The sequence below is a fragment of the Mastomys coucha genome, unplaced genomic scaffold (genome assembly GCF_008632895.1).
Source record: "Mastomys coucha isolate ucsf_1 unplaced genomic scaffold, UCSF_Mcou_1 pScaffold21, whole genome shotgun sequence".
Taxonomy (NCBI): Eukaryota; Metazoa; Chordata; class Mammalia; order Rodentia; family Muridae; genus Mastomys; species Mastomys coucha.
The window spans coordinates 65,697,288-65,717,440 of NW_022196904.1; the positions used below are offsets into that span (position 1 = coordinate 65,697,288).

The 20,153-nt window shown below is 38.4% G+C and overlaps 1 protein-coding gene across 9 annotated transcripts in view; it reads left to right on the forward strand.

Annotated features, from left to right (window-relative positions):
• Akap13 (A-kinase anchoring protein 13) overlaps nt 1-20,153 on the forward strand; it is a 303,651-nt gene that overhangs the window by 128,195 nt on the left and 155,303 nt on the right. For 8 of the 9 annotated variants that reach the window (XM_031387008.1, XM_031387010.1, XM_031387009.1 and 5 more), the window contains exons 5-6: nt 145-328; nt 16,054-16,246. In XM_031387008.1, coding sequence (XP_031242868.1) covers nt 145-328; nt 16,054-16,246 — 377 coding nt within the window. Of the gene's footprint in view, nt 1-144; nt 329-356; nt 478-16,053; nt 16,247-20,153 lie in introns of those variants that run through there. The other variant, XM_031387016.1, reaches the window with a different exon arrangement.

Below are 20,153 nucleotides of genomic sequence, written 5' to 3' on the forward strand. Positions count from 1 at the left end.
TACGCACACATGACCTTCAAGATGCTAGATATTCAAAGGCAACACTGTCTGCCTAGACTGGTCTTTTCTGTTGTTGTGGGGTTTTGGTCTTCGTTGGTGGTAGTTGTTACATGCTTTTATTTTCATGTTCTTCCCCATTCACAGATGGTGGCCCTCGGGAAACCCTGATGCATTTTGCTGTGCGGCTTGGACTGCTGCGGTTGACATGGTTCCTGTTACAGAAGCCAGGTGGCCGTGGGGCTCTCAGCATCCACAACAAGGAAGGGGCAACGCCTGTGAGCCTGGCACTGGAGCGAGGTTACCACAAGCTTCACCAGCTTCTGACTGAGTAAGTGTCCCTTCCCGGTCCCCTCTTGTCAGTAGCCCCACCCCATAGTTCAGAGTAGTACAGCCCACTGGCTCTGCACCTCGACTGTGCTGTGGCGAAGGAGGGCTGTAAGCTTGCTCCTGCTAACTGCTTCGTTGTAAGAGACCAGCGTGAGTCATGTTGCCATTTTTCTTTCTCTTGTCTCTGTTTTCATTGCTTCTTGCCACTTGTGTTTTATTGAGATCTCAATGAAATCTTGTCTGTGGAGGTAGTGTAATGTTACTAATGTATAGATGATATGACCAAGTAGAGGAAGAAACAGTTTTACTGTGCTACTCTTTTTCCTTGTAATGTCTTCAAGACATGAACAAGATAATTAGAAATTAATAGTTAGGTGTTCTAATTGTATATAAAATATGGTAAAAGTTGAATTTTGGTTTGAATGAAATTTCTGTGAATAAAGCTAAGAGAAGTAGTTTCTTATGAGTGCAGTTAAAAGCAATTACATTGTTATAGAAATATGCAGTAGGAAATCCTGTTTGTCTTTGGGTTCAGTTCTGTGTTTTTTTAAAGACTCCTTTGGAGGAAGACTACTAGTCAAAACATTGAAGAATGTTTCTTTTTTCCTTTATAAGTAAAGGAATAAATGCTTTAGAGTACCCACTGCTTCTTCATTGGAATATTTTCTTACTTAGTATATTTTAGTAGTTTCATGGTCATCATTCTTCTATTATATGAGCCAAAACTATATTGGTTCCTTGTTCTTTACTATTGAGAGAATCCTTGCAAATTGAGGCAGTATTTCCAGATTCTCAGATATTATCCTTTGCTAGAGTCAGACTTCATATAGTTGGATTTCCATGTCATTATTAGTCGCATGTGAACACAATAATCGGGAAGGACCAGGAAGAGGGCTTAGGATTTAAGACAGCTTACAGTTATATAAGCAGAACTCTTTTTTTGTTGCTGTGGTTTGTCTCATTTGCTAGGCTTATAGCCTTCCCAGTCAAGGCCAGCCAGAAAAGTCTTTGCAGACAGCTTTGCAGTGGTGCTGAGATGCAGCAGTGGAAAGGAGGGGCACCCTTCATCTTGGATGAGCTTTGGACACCTGAGCTCCTACATTCCACAATGTAGTCTATTCTGTTCCTCCATGCTTACCTTCTGGCCAGTGATCAGTTTCATTCTGTTGTTTGCCTCATGGTTTCAGAGAGGGCTGCATAGTTCTAAAAATTGAGACAATTAACTCAGAACATCTATTACTATTTTCAAAGGCAGTTCCTCCAGATTTGATGTTGCAGCTGAGTGTTTGCTGGGAAGTGGAGTTTGTTAGGTTAGGACTGCTGTCCAAATGGGGAAATAAGATGATTGCAACAGCTTCATTATATGTTTAGACCTGGGTGTCACAAGACGGTTATTGTAGCATGATTTGAAATTTGGAATGTAATTATTCTTGGAGATTTTTACTTACTTTAAAACTGAAGGTCACTAATGATTCATCTTACAGGGGAAGGTGAGGGGAAGTCCACTCGAGAGGTGAAGAGCATGAGCACTCACTACAGGCCCCTCTGCCTTAGTGAATTCCTCTGGGTAGTCAGTCACTGGTTTAAAGCCAACCAAAGTGCTAAGTCACAGCTGCCCACTGAAAAAGTAAATGCGGTTCTCCTCATTCTGTCAGTCTTAGTTGAGCACCAGTAGGCTTTGCTAGAATTTCAGTCATGATGGTAAGTCAGGAGAAATATTTTTTTCTCTGTGTGTTGTGGGGACTCTGTCTGTCTGTCTCTCTGTGTGTCTCTGTCTCTCTCTATCTCTCCCTCTGTCTGTCTGTCTGTCTCTCTTTGTCTCTGTCTCTCTCTGTCTCTGTCTCTCTCTGTCTCCCTGTCTCTCTCTCTCTCATTCTTGTGGCCAAATTTGGTTACATAACTCACAGTGTTATATAACTATCCCTACTATCTATTTCTAGAACCTACCATGAACTCTCATAGGAACCCTGTACCTATGAAGCACTAGCTCTGTACTCACTCTGTCCCCATCTCCTGGTAACCTCTGTTCTACTTTTTTCTCCAAGAATCCTCATTCTGAGTACCTCACATAAGCAGAAGGTAGAACGTTTGTCCTTCCACATCTAGTTTCTTTACTATTATATAATATCCTTAAGATTCAGCTGTCAGGTGAGCATGGTAGTACATATATTGAATTCCAGCACTTGGGAGGCAGAGGTGGGTGGATCTCTATGAGTTTGAGGCACCCTGGTCTAGATAGGATGTTCTAGAATAGCCAGGGCTATTTAGAGAGACCCTGGCTCAAAAACAAAAATGATTCAGCTGTGTTACATAGTATGTATCAAAATAATAGTATATATTTTAAGATTCTAAAATGAGATTTAAATGTTCTCATAAAAAGTAGTGGATAAGGTGGTGAGTATGTTAAGTGAGTTGATTTATACTGTATACACCTATCAAAATAATCACACCATAAATATGAAGGGTTTTTTTATGTCATCTTTTTAAAGGCCCAAATAAAGTTAAAAGGCAGAAGAGAAGTAACCTAAATTTTGGTCGACAGATGAATAAGCAAAGTATGTACATTAGAGAGGAATCGGGCAAATTATGGTAAGAAGGTAGTGAGCCTGAAGTGAGTGACAAGTCTCTTACCAGACTCTTCATTGCTCTTTCTACTTGTGGGATCCTTACCAAGAGTCTGAGGGTGGGATCTGTAGTTCTTCAAATACAGCAAACTTATGGACATTACTGAGGAAAGGGTTTGTTTTAAAAGACTCAAGAAAGTTTTTTTGAAAGTTAAGAATTGCCGGCTGCACATCTCTCCAGTATATACTAAAATCATTAGACATTGGATGACTTGCCTGTCTTTCCCTCACATTTTAATTTTCTTCCTCACTAGGCCTGATCCACACTGTCTCCTTCTCTGTCTATCATATCTTTTTCTTTCCCCTTCCTTTTGTGGTACTGAGGGCTGAGCCCAGGGCTTTAGGAATGGTCCTCTTGTACCTTTTACTACTGAGCTGCAGTCTTAGCTCTTTGGAATATATATAGAATGCTTACCTGTGGAGGGCAGAGGCCAACACAGGGTGACTTCCTCTTTTGAAAAGGGTTTTTGTTTTGTCGTGAAGCAAGCTTTGTTTGTTTGTTTGTTTGTTTTTGGCTAGACTGCTTGGACAGCACCTTGATTGTCTTGTCTCTGCCCCAGCATTAGGGTGACAGATCTAGTCTACCATGCCTGGCTTTTTATGTGGGTGTTAGAAATAGGAACTCAAATCTCTTGTTTGCACAAGTACTTTACTGAAACATCTCTGAGCAAAGGCCTGCCTCTTTCATCACCTCCTTTTAAAATTAGGACCAGACTGAGGAAGAGTTATGTACCTAAAAGAAAAAAAAAAAAGCAACTAACTAAATAGCTATTTACCTTCTAGTCTCTGATGGTTACTGTAATTGTCAGCTTAATAGAATGTCCTATCACCTGGGAGATGGGTTTCTGGGCATGTCTAGGTAAGATTATCTTGACTGAATTTATTGAGGTAGGAAGAACTGCCCACTGTAGGTGGCCCCATTCCCTGGCTGGGGTATTAAACTATGTTTAAGTGGAGAAATGAGCTATGTTTTCTGATTGTGAATATAGTATGACCAGCTAGTTCATGCTTCTGCTTCCTTTACTTCCCAGCCAAGATGGACTGAACCCTGCGAGCCAGAATAAATCCTTAAGTTGCTTTTTCCAGCCTATTTTTTTTTTTTCACAGCAATAAGAAAACAGATTGTAAAGGATTGTTTACAAATATACTCTGAACAAAAGTAAAGGTGTAACCGAAATGATTACCAAGATAGTACCATTCCAAACATCACACCCTTAATGATGAACAATGGATGGCGTGGATTACGTTGTTTACGATTATATCACTCATGGAGGCTTAAGGGCATGCGATGACCACACGATATGGTTCCAAATCATTTCACTTTTTAGTTCAGTTCCCACATCCCAGCCCATTCTTAACAAATAGAATTTTTGTGTTTATTCAATCAGTTTTACACCTTTACATTTTTAAAATTATTTCTTAAAGATTTATGTGTTTTGCTTTTATGTAGCTATGTGCACTAACTACTTGCATACTTGGTGACCATGGAGTCATAAAGGGGACATCAGATGCCCTGAAACTGGAGTTTTGAGTGGTTATGAGTCACCATGTAAATTTTGGGAACTGAACCTGGGTCCTCTGGAAGAGCAACAAGTGCTCTAAATCTCTAAGCCATCTCTAGACCTTGAGTGCTACACCTTTCTGGGATAATTCATTTGCAGGTAAAAAAAAAAGTATGCCCAAGTTCTTCACGTCATACATTCACACATAGTCTCCCAGTCTATATACACTGTCCAGTTTCTTTACAGTAATGAAGTAAGCCACATCAGGACTATGAAGATGTGAGGCTCTGCACAGAGATGATCACATCCTGTACATCTTTCCCTTCATCTCCTCAGGGTTCAGCTTTAGAGTGAGGCCCTAGATCCAAAACATTGTGGCTCTGCCTCACTAGCTTGTAACCGCTGAGCCTTGCTGTCACTAAGCTTGCTGTGAGCCTTGCCACAGAGTCACTATTAAGGATATTTTTGTAAGTTTTCCTTTTTTACTGCTTTTCATTCATTCATTCATTCATTTTGTAACCCATAGCCATTAACTTTCACTTAGTATATCGAAAAGGAAGGAATTGTTTATTGGTTTGTTGCTCTCATTTTTATCTTATTCTATTACTGGGAGTATATTTATGATCTGAAAATTTATCTTCAATAAAATGTAGTCCTGCTCCAGCCTCAGGTAGATCATAGTATTTTCTTCTAGTTTGCAGTTTCTACCAGAATCTCTCATGTATTAGTGATGGATCGAGTAGGGACAGAACTCCGGTTGACAGGTTCAGGGCTTACTGAATACTAAGAGGTGATGGCCATATGTAGCCTTGGAACAATCTGAGAAGAAAAGCTTGAACAAATTGTTCTCACATTTGACTGCCGTCGCACACATCATAAAGAACGAGTTTTAGAACCTGCATCCTTTGTGCAGATGACACTGAGAGCATGGTAGCACCTAGGAGTGTAAGCCCAGTAGCATGCTGGCTCCACCACTCTGGGTACATTAAGCAGCTTTTCCTCTCCCCATTTTGCTTTCTTCATCAGATAAAGGATGATAATGTCTCATCATCCTCAAGTGATAGCTATAGAGACCTAGAGTATGTAGTGCAAAAATTATGGTTTAGTGGCCAGGTTCTAGAGATTGTAGAATAAATAAAGGGGCATCAGTATTGGAGTTTGGAGAGAGATTCTGTGCTGTGTGTTGATTGCTGAAAGGTGAAGAGCTTCAGTGACGCCTTAACTTCCTCATTTGCACTCATGATTTGGAGAAAGTCTCTCATCCACTCCAAGCCACTGCTTTAGGTCTTTGATAAATAAAACCGTTCCACCTCTGTTGCTGCTCTCCCTTAGTCATGTGGGGGCTTGAACCAATTGAAATGTGTGCAGATGCTTTGATAAACTACATGGTGATCTCCTGGAAAGTCTCATAAAATTGTGCATAAAAATGTCAGTAAACTTAAGGCCACTCCACTATAAACTCAAATTCCAGCTGGTTGGTCTGCTGAGAATTCTTTTTTGTAATATATATCATGGCTTTCTGAAAGTTAAAATTAATAGAGAAATGGAAACAATTTCAGGAATATCACAGGTTGATTTAAAAATGACTTATGGTGCCACTGTCTTTAGAAAAGAATTTCTTTTAAGATTGTCAACTCTCAAGTATTTACATAAAATGCTAAGATATTTCAGTTGCTATTAAGAGCCAGTTTATGAGTATTTATCTTCATAAGCTTTATCTGATTTTTAGAATTGGTTATGTATTGAGTGCTTGTGTACACTATGGATTGCAGTACAACCCATAGTTAGCATATTTCAGATGTTATTTTAACCCTACAATGACCTTTCTTAAGTAAATGTTATGTGTGATTTATGGATGAAAAATGGTTGTTGAGACAACTAAACTAACTAGGATACATAAAAAAGTGATTTGACACAAACCTCAGTAGAAATACAAGGCCAGCAGTCTTCCCTGTGTAGAAGTTTGACAGAAAAAGAAGAAATTCAGGGAAAGACTGCTAGAGTGCAGAATATAATAGTGCTTAAGTACAGAAGGGTTGCCTGTTTTTCATTAGCCCTTGCCTCTATATGAAGAACATAAGATCCTCACTGTAATAACTTTACAGTTTTAATACTCATGAAGATATTTACACTGATTAGTTACACTTAAGGTATTGTCTTAGGTTTTGAGTCTCATAAAAGCCCGATGAGTGAATAGAATAATTACTATTATCTCTTTCTTTTTTGTTTGTTTTTTTTCGAGACGGGGTTTCTCTGTATAGCCCTGGCTGTCCTGGAACTCACTCTGTAGACCAGGCTGGCCCCGAACTCAGAAATCCACCTTCCTCTGCCTCCCAAGTGCTGGGATTAAAGGCATGTGCCACCACTGCCCGACCTATCTCTTTCTTATAGTTATACAAACTGAGGCAAAGGAAATGAAGTCTTTTGCCCATTGTCCTAGGTCCATAAAGTAACAAAGCTTAGCCTGAATTCTCCTGATGACATTTGTAAAAGTGCAGGACACAAACTCAGCCTTCTAAGTACTAGGCACACAGTCACTGGATAGTGCAGTAGGAAATATAAATAATTCTCAGGGGGGGTTCTGTTTGTGAATTTTAAATCCTGCTTTCAAGACTCTCACATGAAACCCGAGTGTGCATCTCACAGTAGAGCACAGGACTAGTGTGCAAGGTGTATTGTCAACACTGTGATTGCCTTTTTAGGGCCTCTTAAGGATTTGGTAAGTGAATCACAATAGCTTGTCTGTTACAAAACAAGTTTGTAGCCTTTACTTTTGCTTAAGAGGTGAAAGGATAAAATATGTATGCAAATTTAGCTATAAAATAATAGCCAGAGTAAATGATTTGGAACACCTTGACATTATGCTGGCCCGACTCCCATTTATCCTGTCTGTTATTCCTCTGGTTCCTTAGTCAGTCTTTGTGGTTTGTAAAGATAGAATAGTAGAAGTGGATAGAAGTTAGAAATGGGGAAGACACTAGTATTTATCACATGCAAATAGCCACCTTGTCTTGTGCATGGTGCTGCTTTGGAGCTTTTCATCTCTTCTCATTTAAAACATCTCAGTAAATATGAGGTTCCTGGAGTACCTAAATAGCTTGTCCAAGGCTATATTCACAAGCCTGACTCTTGGGGGGTTTAGGGGGAGGTATATTTGGTAGCAGTATCAGGTTTTTAGTGAGTTAATTTAATTGCTTATTTATAGATCTGGTTTGCAGTGTTTTTTCTCATTAACATCTTTAAGAATTTCTATATTTTATTTTTAAGGTACTTAAGCTAATCATCTCAGGATTGCTCTATTTGTCAATGTGTCTTTTCTGAAAATGATGAACTTTATAAAACAGTAATTCCAGTTACTCTATACTAGGAATTTTTAGATATCCATCCATCCATCCATCCATCCATCCATCCATCCATCCATCCATCCATCCTCTCTGCAATACTTTGGAGATGTGGACTTTAATCTTCATTGCACAAAGAAAAATTAACAGTAAAGTGGTAGTAGAACAGGGTTTGTACAACTCCAAAAGTTCAGCTTTAAGAATTCTAAACAAGCCAGGCAGTGGTGGCACACGCCTTTAATCCCAGCACTTGGGAAGCAGAGGCAGACGGATTTCTGAGTTTGAGACCAGCCTGGTCAACAGAGTGAGTTCTACACAGAGAAACCCTGTCTTGAAAAAAAAAAGCTAAACAAGATAGGTAGATATTAGACATTAGCTAGACTCACAGGGCCTTTCCAAGCATCTTTTCTTTCCTTCCTCTGCTGTATGAGGTCAAGTGGCCTGAGCCACTTCATTTTCTGATGCCATGTAATGTTTAGACTCAAGAGTTTTCTCAGTAGATTTGTGAAATTACAGAGCTTCATCTGTACTATCACTGTCCATGGCAACAGCCTGTGATTTGGCTTAGAGTACAGATCAGAAAATGAAGGATCACTTAGGAAAAAAAAACATTCACACATTTCTATTTTGCTAGTTTTAAGGTTTCTTTGGAAGTGTGTCAATAGAAAGAATATTTCACTTGCAGTTATTATTAGCAGAAGTAGAAGTGATCCTTAAGTGAAGAAAACAAAAATAGATGAAGTGATTGATCCTCTCCTGGAAAGGAAAATAGCTCATGAGCTATCACCCAAGGATTATACACCGTTAATGATTTACAGAGAAAGGAGAGATATTTCCTCAGTGGTATAGCAAATGGAGAGTTAACTATGCTCCTGTAAACTACTTTTACCCATGTTTCTATAAACAACTCTAATGAAACTTACTGAAACACACACACACAACAGCATGAAAGTAGAAGCAAAACTAGTTGGGAAAAGAAAGGGAATTAGTGGGAGTTTTTAGGGAGGACAAGAGAGATTAATGAGTGGTGAATATTATCAAAATGCATATATACATGAAAATGTCATAAAATATATATAATTAATATATACTAATAAGACATTCATAAAAATAGTTGTGTTGAATAACCATTTTGAAAAAGATACTTGGCTCAAATTGAGTATCAGTAGCATGGAGTAAAGTTATATGATTTAGGAAATGAAATATAACCCTGTATATTTACTGCAGTTTAGTAGTTAGACTTTTGACAGCTTGTCCTTAAAGTGGTAGGGCTTTTCCATCTTATGTATTAGATCATCCCTCAGTTATTTAACTCAATAATATCTATAATTAGTTAGATTATAAAAAATTGAGATATGAAAATTTTTAGTGACATGTTTTCTTGAAAGCATTTGTATTAACATTCTTACTTAAACCAGTAACAAGAGTCCTTTAACTGCCCTAAATTGGCTGACATTGTATAACAGTCATTTTGGTCTAAGTTGTTGCTCATCTGGAATTTAGACTTTCCATCTCCATTTCAGTGGTGTTGTGGTTGATTTTGTAAGCCCCATTGAAGTTTGGCAATGTTATAGTGATGTTGTTTCATGAAAGGTATTGCAGGAGCTCTCAAATAAGGAACCAGCTCTTGCTGTTCCTTGTCAAAAGTAGGCTCAGGGTAGAACACCCACTTCAGAGGGTTGGCCTGAGTGTTTTTATCTTCTCTTAAAGTGATAGTATGAGTCCAGAACCCAAATAGGATGGGCTTGAGATATTCATGGTGTTTGGACAGACAAGTGTAAGTATCAGCTTTCAAACTGATGTATTATTAGTTTTCCCTGCTGCTCTTCACTAGCGTTCTGTTGTAATTGAACAAGAAGTAGCTTTGGACTTCTCCTGAATGACTAGTGTTACTAAGTCTGGAAAGTCTATTTCTTCGTAGTTAGTTTTAGTTTGTTGAAGGTTTATTTGTATGTTAGCATTGAGCCTGATTTTTTTTTTTTTTTTGAAGTTGCAAGGTAAAACAGAGAGAGTTAAATTATTGACTGTTGTGTAGCACCTAGGTTACTTGGTATTAGTCAAAATCTACTGTAGGGATATTGAATTTTGTTGAATTGCATATATAAACTACTAGATTTGGTGCCAGTTACAGACTCAGTTTGGATGCTATAACCAAATCTCTAGAGAGCAACTTTTAATTTATATTATTCTAGAATTGAAAAATATGTTGTGGATCCTTTAAAATTTGTGAAAAGTACCTAATATGCATGATAGACTTCTGATGCATATTATATTAAATTTTTGTGATGTTTGGATGTTGCCATAATTTGAAACTACTACAGGGGTAGTTAATGTTGGAAAGTAAGAAGAAGCACAGAGTCAATGTACAGTCTCTGAGCTTTTGATTTACAGTACAAAGAAGTGATAGGCTCCAGGTACAGTGCTTTTATAAATGCAATGCCATGTTCTTTGGTGTTATCTTTTCAATAAGATTTTGGGAGTTTATCCATAATACAAAAAGTCCAGTATGAACATTTAAAACAAATACTTATATTATAACAGTAAATTTTCAAATACAGAGGAATAGCAATGTCTTCTTGTCTTGACCCAGCCCTTTCCTGTTTGAAAAGACATATTTGTATTTTATAGCAGGTCAACATTTTAATAAATATCCTCTGGAACTTTGTAAACACATTTTCTTCTAGAGTATATATGCTTTCAAAACTTAAAATTTAGACATCCATAATGTCTCATTTACCATTTTAAAATATAATCTAAAGAAACATTTCATGCTTAGCTTTACAAATACTCTCATGAATCCACAAAAACTACCAAATTAAGCAAATACTTTGCTGGAAACAGACAAATAAATAAATAAGTAAAAATTTGTTCATACACTGTAGCTCTCTAAAACTAGAGTTTATTTACATTTCATTATATACAGAATATTGGTATTGTAACTTGGAAGATTAAATGTGTTTTTTTGTTGTTGTTCTTGAAAACTAGATAATCCTTTGCAACTGTGTTGTGTTTATTTTGAGCTATAATTTACTTCCATCATTGGTTCAAGGGAATCATCACAGTAAATTATAGAAACCCGTAGTAACATGGCTATTAAAGTTGATCTTTGTATCCCTTTGCTATGATAATAAATAATAATAGTCACCAATAAGAACTAATTGTGAAGGGGCTCTTAAAATCTCCTGAATCCTAGTCAATTATGTCTGCTTTGCTCAGGCCTAAGTGAAGTATCTATGTGATTGGATAATGAAACTTTTTCCCATCAGTCTCTAGCTGATCAAATGCTGTTTAGAGATTTTTCTTTGTAATCAACTGGAAAGAAAAAAAGTTTGATTCTTTATCATAAATAGAGAAATTTGCTTCCTTTTCATTTAATCTATTGTTCAGTGCTGTTATTGGGGAGAATAATGTTTGATGTTGCTGCAAAAGCAGATTAGAGGAAAGATGAAAGTCATACTAGTTTATGAAAAATTGTTTCTTTATTGTGACTTAAGTTATTGGTCAAACTGATAGATGAAGTAAATATATTTCAGTGGTAAATTCTGAAAAACTAAATCAAAGCAGTAGGCTTTCTACATGAGGGCACTAGAAACTCACTGGTCTGCTTAAGGGTTTTGTCTTAAAATTCAGTGACCTAGTATATTGCCAAGTGAACTTCCTAGCTGAAGGTAGAGAGTCCAACAGAGTAATAACCAGAACTGTCTTTTTCAAGTGACTAAAGTAGTTTATAGACTATTACCTTTATTGCAATTTAAAGTTACTAACTTCTTTAACAAATTGTTTTTTTTATTTTCTTTTCTTATTGGTTATTTTATTTATTTACATTTCAAATGTTATCTCCCTTCCCAGTTTCCTCTCCACAAACCTCCTATCCCTTACCCCCTGCCTCTATGAAGGTACTCTCCAGCCACCTGCCCACCCACTCCCACCTCAATGCCCTAGCATTCCTCTACTCTGGGTAATTGAGCCTCCACAGGACCAAGGGGCTCCCCTCCCATTGATGCCAGATAAGGTAATCCTCTGCTACATATTCAGCTGGAGCCATGGGTTCCTCCATCCCCCATGTGTGTTCTTTAGTTGGTGGTTTAGTCCCTGGGAGCTTTCAGGGGGAGGGGTCTGGTTGATTGATGTTGTTCTTCCTATGGAGTTGTAAATCCCTTCAGCTCCTTCAGTCCTTGCCCTAACTCCTCCATTGGAGTCCCCACACTCAGTCCAGTTTTTGACTGCATGCATCCAATGTCTGTATTGGCCAGGCTGTGGCAGAGCCTCTTAGGGGACAGCTATACCAGGCTCCTGACAGCAAGCTCTTCTTGGCATCAGCAATAGTGTCTGAGTTTGGTGTCTGCAGATGGGATGGACCCCTAGGTGGGGCGGTCTCTGGATGGCCTTTCTTTCCTTCAGACTACTCCACTCTTTGTTCCTGCATTTCCTTTTGACAGGAAGAATTCTGGATTAAAATTTTGGATATGGTGGGTGGCCCCATCCCTCAACCTATCCACTGGATATGGTCTCTACAGTTTCTATCTCCCCTTTGTTGGGTATTTCGGCTAATGTTCTCTCTGTTGGGTCCTGGGAACCTCTTGGGTCCCTGGCATCTGAGACTTTCTAGTGGCTACTCCCAGTTCCCCCTCCCCCACTGCTACACACCTTCATTCAAATTCCTGATCTTCAGTATTTCTCTCCCATCTCAACTGGCCCACCTTTTTCCTTCCCACTCGTTCCTCCCTCCCCGGTCCCTCTCTCCTACCTCCTGAGATTATTTTCTTCCCCCTTCTGAGTAGGACTGTATCAATACACTTTGGTGTGGTCTTCCTTCTTCTTAGGGTTTCATATGGTCTGGGAGCTGTATTGTGGGTATTCTGAGCTCTTTTTTGGGGGGAGGGGGGTGGCTAGTGTCCATTTATCAGTGAGTACATACCTGAGATTCTACCTCACACCAGTCAGAATGGATGAGATCAAAAACTTAGGTGACAGCAGATGCTGGCGAGGTTGTGGAGAAAGAGGAACACTCCTCCATTGCTGTTGGGATTGCAAGCTGGTATAACCACTCTGGAAATCAATCTGGCGGTTTCTCAGAAAATTGGATAGTTCTACCTGAGGACGCAGCTATACCACTCCTAGGCATATACCCAAAAGATCCACCATATTAACAAGGACACATGCTCCACTGTGTTCATAACAGCCATATTAATAATAGCCAGAAGCTGGGAATAACCCAGATGTCCCTCAACAGAAGAGTGGATACAGAAAATGTGGTACATTTACATAGTGGAGTACTACTCAGGTATTAAAAACAATGACTTCATAAAATTCGCAGGCAAATGGATGGATCTAGAAAATATCATCCTGAGTAAGGTAACCCAGTCACAAAAGAACACACATGTTATGCAATCATCTCAGCATTAGGCACACCAAAGTAGAAGGATTATGAGTTCGGGGCAGCCTAAGGGTCATATTGTAATTGGAGAACAGTGGGGTAAATTGCATTAAGAAAACTTTGTAATCTACTACAGTTCATCTCCATCTTTTATTAGCAACCCAATAATCATCTTTTAAGTAAATTTCTCCCTTTGAGTTATTAGGGTCTTCAGGTTTCTTATACTGCTTCTGGTTTTTAAATTATGAGTACTTAACACAGTGGGCCATTTGGAGATTGATTGATTGGTTGGTTGGTTGGTTGGTTGGTTGGTTGGTTGATTTTAATGGTTATTTGTCCACCCACCCCAGAAGTAAAGTAATACTTTTTTCCCCTTTGTAATAGAATCTTAACAAATACCTGAGCACCTATAGTGTGCCAAGGGAGTATATAGTAAACAGTGGAAACATGTTGTTCAGAAGTCACATGTCCTTTGTCCCCAGGTGAGGTTAAAGATGAGTAACTAAACCACAGTAGTTGTGCTGAGCTCAGAAGAATGTTTTCCGGAGCCACACTAGAAACCCAACACAATTTGGGGCTCACGAGAATGTTTGAAAACAATATAAATCACCTTTGACAAGAAGTTTGAAAGTTTTGAAGGCTTTTTCAGGATCTGTTTGAATGTAACTGTTTAAGACAGTTAATATTGTCTAGTGTAGTCATAAAATGATGTCTGTACTGCATAAATGCCAATTGATAATAAAATACCTTTTGCTTTCATCATAATGGAAGTTTTCTCACTGTGATCTTAAAAGGGAGTTGGGGAGGGGGAAGTGGCAGAGATCTTGGTAGAGCTTTCTGTACTATTTAAGTTCCTTTATCTGCAGGTCTCCATTTCACTCGGTTTTTAAAAAAAGACCTTTACCAGGACATCCTGATTTACCAACTAAAAGAAACAAAATTTTTCTAGTGTACTTGTAGGTATGCTTTTGTGTCCTGTCAGACTTTGCTTAGTTACAGCAAAATCATTGCATGCAGCTTTTAAAGTAAAACTTTAGGTAACCAGGCACAAGTTAAGGCTACTGGACAGCTTAATCACTAATGGTAGATAAAGGAAGGGTTCTACTTGAAACCATGCAGAGTAGATACTCTGCAGATGCAAAGTACACTAAACAAAGAAAGTGACTTTAAAATGGAAAATTGCAGTGATTTTATATATAAAGTCCATGCTTTGAGAATGGTAGGATGTGTGGGCGGGCCTTGGTAGAGGCAGGAGGGGGAGTAGCCGGCAACACAAGCTGTACCTTCCTTCCCTGTGCTTAGCCCTTGATGTTCATTTTATCTATGTCTTGAAATAGCGATTGAACTGTCATATCCCTATGTGCAGCTTATAAAACTAAGTTCCAGAGAAATTAGGACACTTTATGGTATATAGGCAAGAAATTCAGTGCTTGGATTTAAATCCAGAAATCTCAGCTCCGTGCATTATACATTGTATCTAACTAAAAAAAGGAACACAATACCTATGATTAGAGTTTCCAGGAAGTGCATCCAAAAACATAAGAGGCTCCTTGACTTGAAATATGTGCCTGCATATAGACATTGAGAATATGACAGTGTGTGATACACTGCATGCTTCATCCCTTCAAACAGCATAGCACCCATGTGTGGGGTGCATTGCATGGTGCACCTTGTGAGCAGAGGTGAAGTTAGGAGTGCTGTGACCTGTATAGAAGAAACCCACTTGTCTCAAAACAAACCCAGGTGATATAATAACAGAACTTTGATGAGAGAACTCGTTACTTCTCTCCATGTTCACTTGTTCATAATGTTATCAAGTAAGCAGGATCTTCTTACTAAACCTGAAGCTCCCTACATTTATCTGAAAAATAGTCCCATGTTTTTACTCTTAGGCCAGAAGTTATTCATGTCTGTACTCATATGAGCTTTATTTGTATACCATGTATGCTTATGAATTGAGTAAAGTTGAGTTTTATTTTTATATTTTTGGTATTTTGTTTGGTACTGGAGATCAAACCTAGGTCTTGAAAATGATAGCCAAGTGTTCTACCACTGAGCCACATAACCAGTTTTTTTGAGTTCTAAATTAAAAAAAAAAAAAAATTAACATGAAGTTCCTAGAACCAGAGCTTCATTTAAAACAGGATTTGTGTTGATGAGAATAGTATATTTAGCATTGTGGGTTTTCCCTTGTATAGTTGACTTCAAGAAGTTTGGAGGTGTTTCCTCTCTTATTTCAGAGGAATATTTTACAGGAATTGGGTAGCTGACTCTTCCCTTCTGGTAGAACTGAATTGTATTAGCATATAGTGTAACCTGTTTATAATCCAGTCTTAATGGCTCTTGCTACTATTGAAAACCAGGGTGAAGCCATCATTCTTATAATTCATTATTTGATTATTACCATAATATTAACTATTTGAAGATTACAGACTTCCCTGTCTTGATCAAGAAAAAAAAAAGTCGGCTGGTGAGATGGCTCACTGGTTAGGAGCACTGACTGCTCTTCCGAAGGTCCTGAGTTCAAATCCCAGCAACCACATGGTGGCTTACAACCATCTGTAATGAGATCGGACACCCTCTTCTGAAGTATCTGAAGACAGCTACAGTGTACTTTCATATAGTAAATAAATAAATCTTTTTTTTTTTGAAGTCCTTAGGAAATTGTCTTTTAGCTTTTACTTAAGCCATTTCTGTTCTCTTGCAAAGAGGGAAAAGGAGATAGAGATGCCTGTCAGATCCTTGAATCATTGGAGCTGCCTAAACCCATTCTTTGTTCTGAAAGCTCAGAGAGCAATCAGAAATATTACATCGTTCTTAGAAGATTAAATCTCTGCCTGCTAGTAGAATTTATATGTTAACAAAAGATTGCTTGCTTGCAGGGAAAATGCTGGTGAACCAGATCCCTGGAGCAGCTTATCCTATGAAATCCCTTATGGCGACTGTTCAGTGAGGCACCATCGAGAGTTGGACATCTATACATTGACTTCTGAATCTGAATCACATCGTGAACCCCATGGAGACAGCTGTACTGGACATATTTCTAAACTTATGAATATCCAACAGCAGCTAATGGTAAGGGAAAGTTTTCCTTTTTAGTTAGGTGTCTGTCTGTGCCCCTCACGCAGTGAGTCTTGCTAGAATTATAATGTAAATTTACAAAGCATTGCTAGTATGCAGTGTTGCTCTGCTGGCTGGTATTTTGTCTACTTGGCACAAGCAAGAGTCATTTTGCAAAAGGGAACCTCAATTGAGAAAAGTCTGAATCAAATTGCAAAGGCTCAGCACTGTGCAGGTAGTCTAGGGTTGTATAAGAAAGCTGAGCAAGCTGTTGGATATAACCACTGGCTTTTCCACCCATGCCTGAGTAACGATTCAGAGGCTTATTATTTATTTTTTTTAAAAAAAAAAAAAAAAGCCTGAGCCATAAACTAGGCCTATTCCCACTATCTTGTAACTTATTTTAACCCATTTATACTATACTATGTCTGCCACATGGTTAGTTACCTCTCTTTAGTTTCATACGTCTGACTTCCAGTGCAGACCGGGAGGCTTCCCACCTTCACTATTTCCCAGAGTTCCTCAGTTTCTGCCAAATGTCCCACCTTGTAATCCTGCCTCAGCTTATTGGCCATCAGCTCTTTATTGACAGGAGATGCTTCCACACAAGAGATTATCCCTGCAGTGGGGAGCAAGTCAGTAAGGAGTGTTTCTCCATCAGTCCGCTCTTTCCTCCAGGTTCTTGCTTGACTTTCTGCCCTGACTTCCTGCAGTGATACACCTTATCCCTGAGAGCTGTAAAATGTAATAAACAGTTGGCTTTGGTCATGGTATTTATAACAGCATAGAAAACAAACTAAGACAGTTGCCACTTAAGAAACAGAGCTAACATTAGGGTTATAGCATCAAAGGCCTAATATTTAATTTTGTTTTTACTCAGCTTTGTCTCCTTGGTATCCTCCATCCCCACTGGCTCTTATAATCTTCTACCTCCTCTTCCACAGGGTTTCCTGAGCTCTCAGGGTAGGGAGTTGATGGAGACTCTCTACACTTTTTTGTTGTTGTTGTTGTTGTTGTGGGTCTCTGTTTCTGTTCCCATCTGCTATACTGAAGCTTCTCTGATGATGGCTGAACAGATACTCATCTATAAGTACAATGGAATGTTGTTAGGAATCACTTTATTGCTACATTCCTTTAGCAGAAGAGTAGTATTTGATTGTCCTCTAAGCCCATGGCCTATCTAGTCTCCAGTTCTTGGCCACTTGAGCAGTGTCCAGCATAGGTTCTATGTCATGAATGGCCTTTAAGTCCATTTAGATAGTAGTTAGTTGCTCCCACAACTTTTATGCCACTATTGGACCAGTGTATCTTGCATATAGATCACCATTGTAGATGAAAGGGTTTGTAACTGAAATCAACTTGAAGATACAGTGGCACCAAGTACAAGGGCTGCACAGGTCTAAGCCAGAAGGGTCCCTGGAACTCAAAGGGAAATTGGACATGAGTGCCCATCCCTACTAGCCCAGAAACTGTCTATTGCCAATTGATAACTGCTCACAGAGCAGACATTAGACTTCTAATAGAGTCTCACTGGCTATACAAACCACACTTAAGGTGGCCCCATGCCCAGCAGTATGTAGGTGGCCAGCACACAACAAACTCAGTTTTTGTTTTTCTTTTAATTTTTAGGTCCTTTCCTTTTATTGCCTGATTTCCAATTTTGTATTTTTAGTGGACTTGTGTATGTGTGCAAATGTTTGTGTCTTGTATCTGCATGTTTCCAGTTCTTTTTATCTTGGCTCTTTTTTGTTTGTTTGTTTGTTTTTCATATACTTGTCTGTTTATTTGTTTTTATCCTGTTTATTTTATATATGTTGTTTTAGTTGCCTGTTGCTTTCTAATGAGAGACAGAATGAAAGCATGTGAATTTGGAGAGTTGGGAGAAGGGAAACCATAATTAGAATATATCGTATAAAAAAAAATCTATTTTCAGCGTGCGTGTGTGTGTGTGTGTGTGTGTGTGTGTGTGTGTGTGTGTGTGTGCGCGCGCGCGCGCACATGCATGTACAGTCGCACACATATGCACACATGGCCTTGTTTTTGGGCGTGTATATGGAAGTCAGAAAGTAGCTCTTAGGAGAAGTTCTCCTTTTGAATCAGTTCTCCCTTTGATATAGGTTTAGGGGATCAAAATCAGGTCCTCAGGCTCACAGAGCCGTCTTGCTAGCCTGGAGGACTGGGATCTTTAAACTAAATTCTTAACAAATTTATAAAGTAATGAAAGATACTCATAGGCCCTGTAAATGTACAAATGTGTAGCAAATGGAACAGAATTTTCCTGTTGTGAAGAGAAATTTATTTTTACAATGTTTTAGAACTAAAGAAGGCCAGAGTTTCTAGAGTGTTGTTAAAGACCAAGAAGGAATTCACTCCTTAGGAAAACCTTTTTTCACTGCTGTCCAATAAATGATGATAGAGCTGCCGTATTTACGTGGATCGTTGACAGTTAAAAAGACCAACTGAAAAATAAGGATTTTATAATCCACTCAAGCATTGAAGATAAAATGGTTGCCAGACATAAAATCATTACAGACTCTTAGTAGCATTTATTGTGGATATATGAATGACACATGGGTGAATCTGTAGCAGCTGAGAGACTGAGCTTAGATCATGTTTCCACCCAGTTCATTTCAGAGCTAATTGGATTTGGAAACAGCCTGATAATAATTTTGTTTGAGGTCATTTAGGGCCAGCTCAATGCCAGAGGCATTATTTTTGAAACAAGTAAGCCAAAAGAATTCTACACTACGATGATATAAAATGGTTTATTCTGTCTGGTTTTCTTTTGGGGAATTTTTTTTATGTTTTTGCTTGTTTTGTTGTTGTTTTGCTTTTTATGCATGTTTATGCATCATGTGCATGCATTGTGTGTGCCTGCATGTGTATAGCATGCATGCAGTACACTCAGAGGTCAAAAGAAGGCGTCATATCCCCTGGAACTGGAGGTAAAGACAGTTGTGAGCCATCATGTGAGTCCTGGGAATAGAGCCTTTGTCTTTCCAAATAATATCTATTTCCAGCCTGTCATTTTCATATAAATAGACTGTTCGGAAATTACCTTTTCCTCTCTTATTTAATGAATGATCATCTAATTGAGGGAACTCAGCTTGCCCATTTCAGCATTATTTCTACCCTTCGTTAAACAGCACTGCCTACTTACTTCTCTGTTCTGCAGTGTTCACTCTTGATTAAGGGTATTGATTTGCTGTCCTAACTTGTAGAAAGAGTGTTACCAACCTAATTTTGAATACTCTTAAGGAATACAGCATACACATGTTTAGTGAGAATCTGTTTTTTAGTATACTCTAACAAAAGGACTTTAGCAAGGATAGCACACTATACTCTTTGCAAACTTTATGATAGCTTTAATTAGCAGGAACAATTTGATGATATACTACGTAGTGTATTTACAGACTAAACAGATAAGTGAGACATGCTAATGACTGTATTTAAAAGTATTATAATGGGCAAAAAATGGAGAACAGATACTTTAAAATAAGTAGCACTATAGCTGAATTTTGATATTATAAATTCACGAAAGGTGCAACTCTATTTGGTTGTTTTTATTTTCCTGATCCTTGTCTGTATGTCTATGATATTTTTACATCATTTATTTTTAAGACTTATTTTAATTTTGTGTGTGTGTGTGTATGCTTCCCACCCTCATGCATGTGTGTTGTCGAGGATTATGTACAGATAAATGCAAACAGGAAGATATCAAATTCCCTGCAGCTAGAATTAGAAGTGTTTGTAAGCTGCCTGATGTAGGAGCTGGAAATAGAAATCTCAGGCCCTCTGCAAGAGAAGTATGCATTCTTCAACAGAGAGCCATCTCCTTGGGCCTTTTTTTATTTTTTATTTTTCTTAATTGATAACTTCTGATTAACTGTAAATTTTATTTAGTTTTTTCATATTGTCTCTC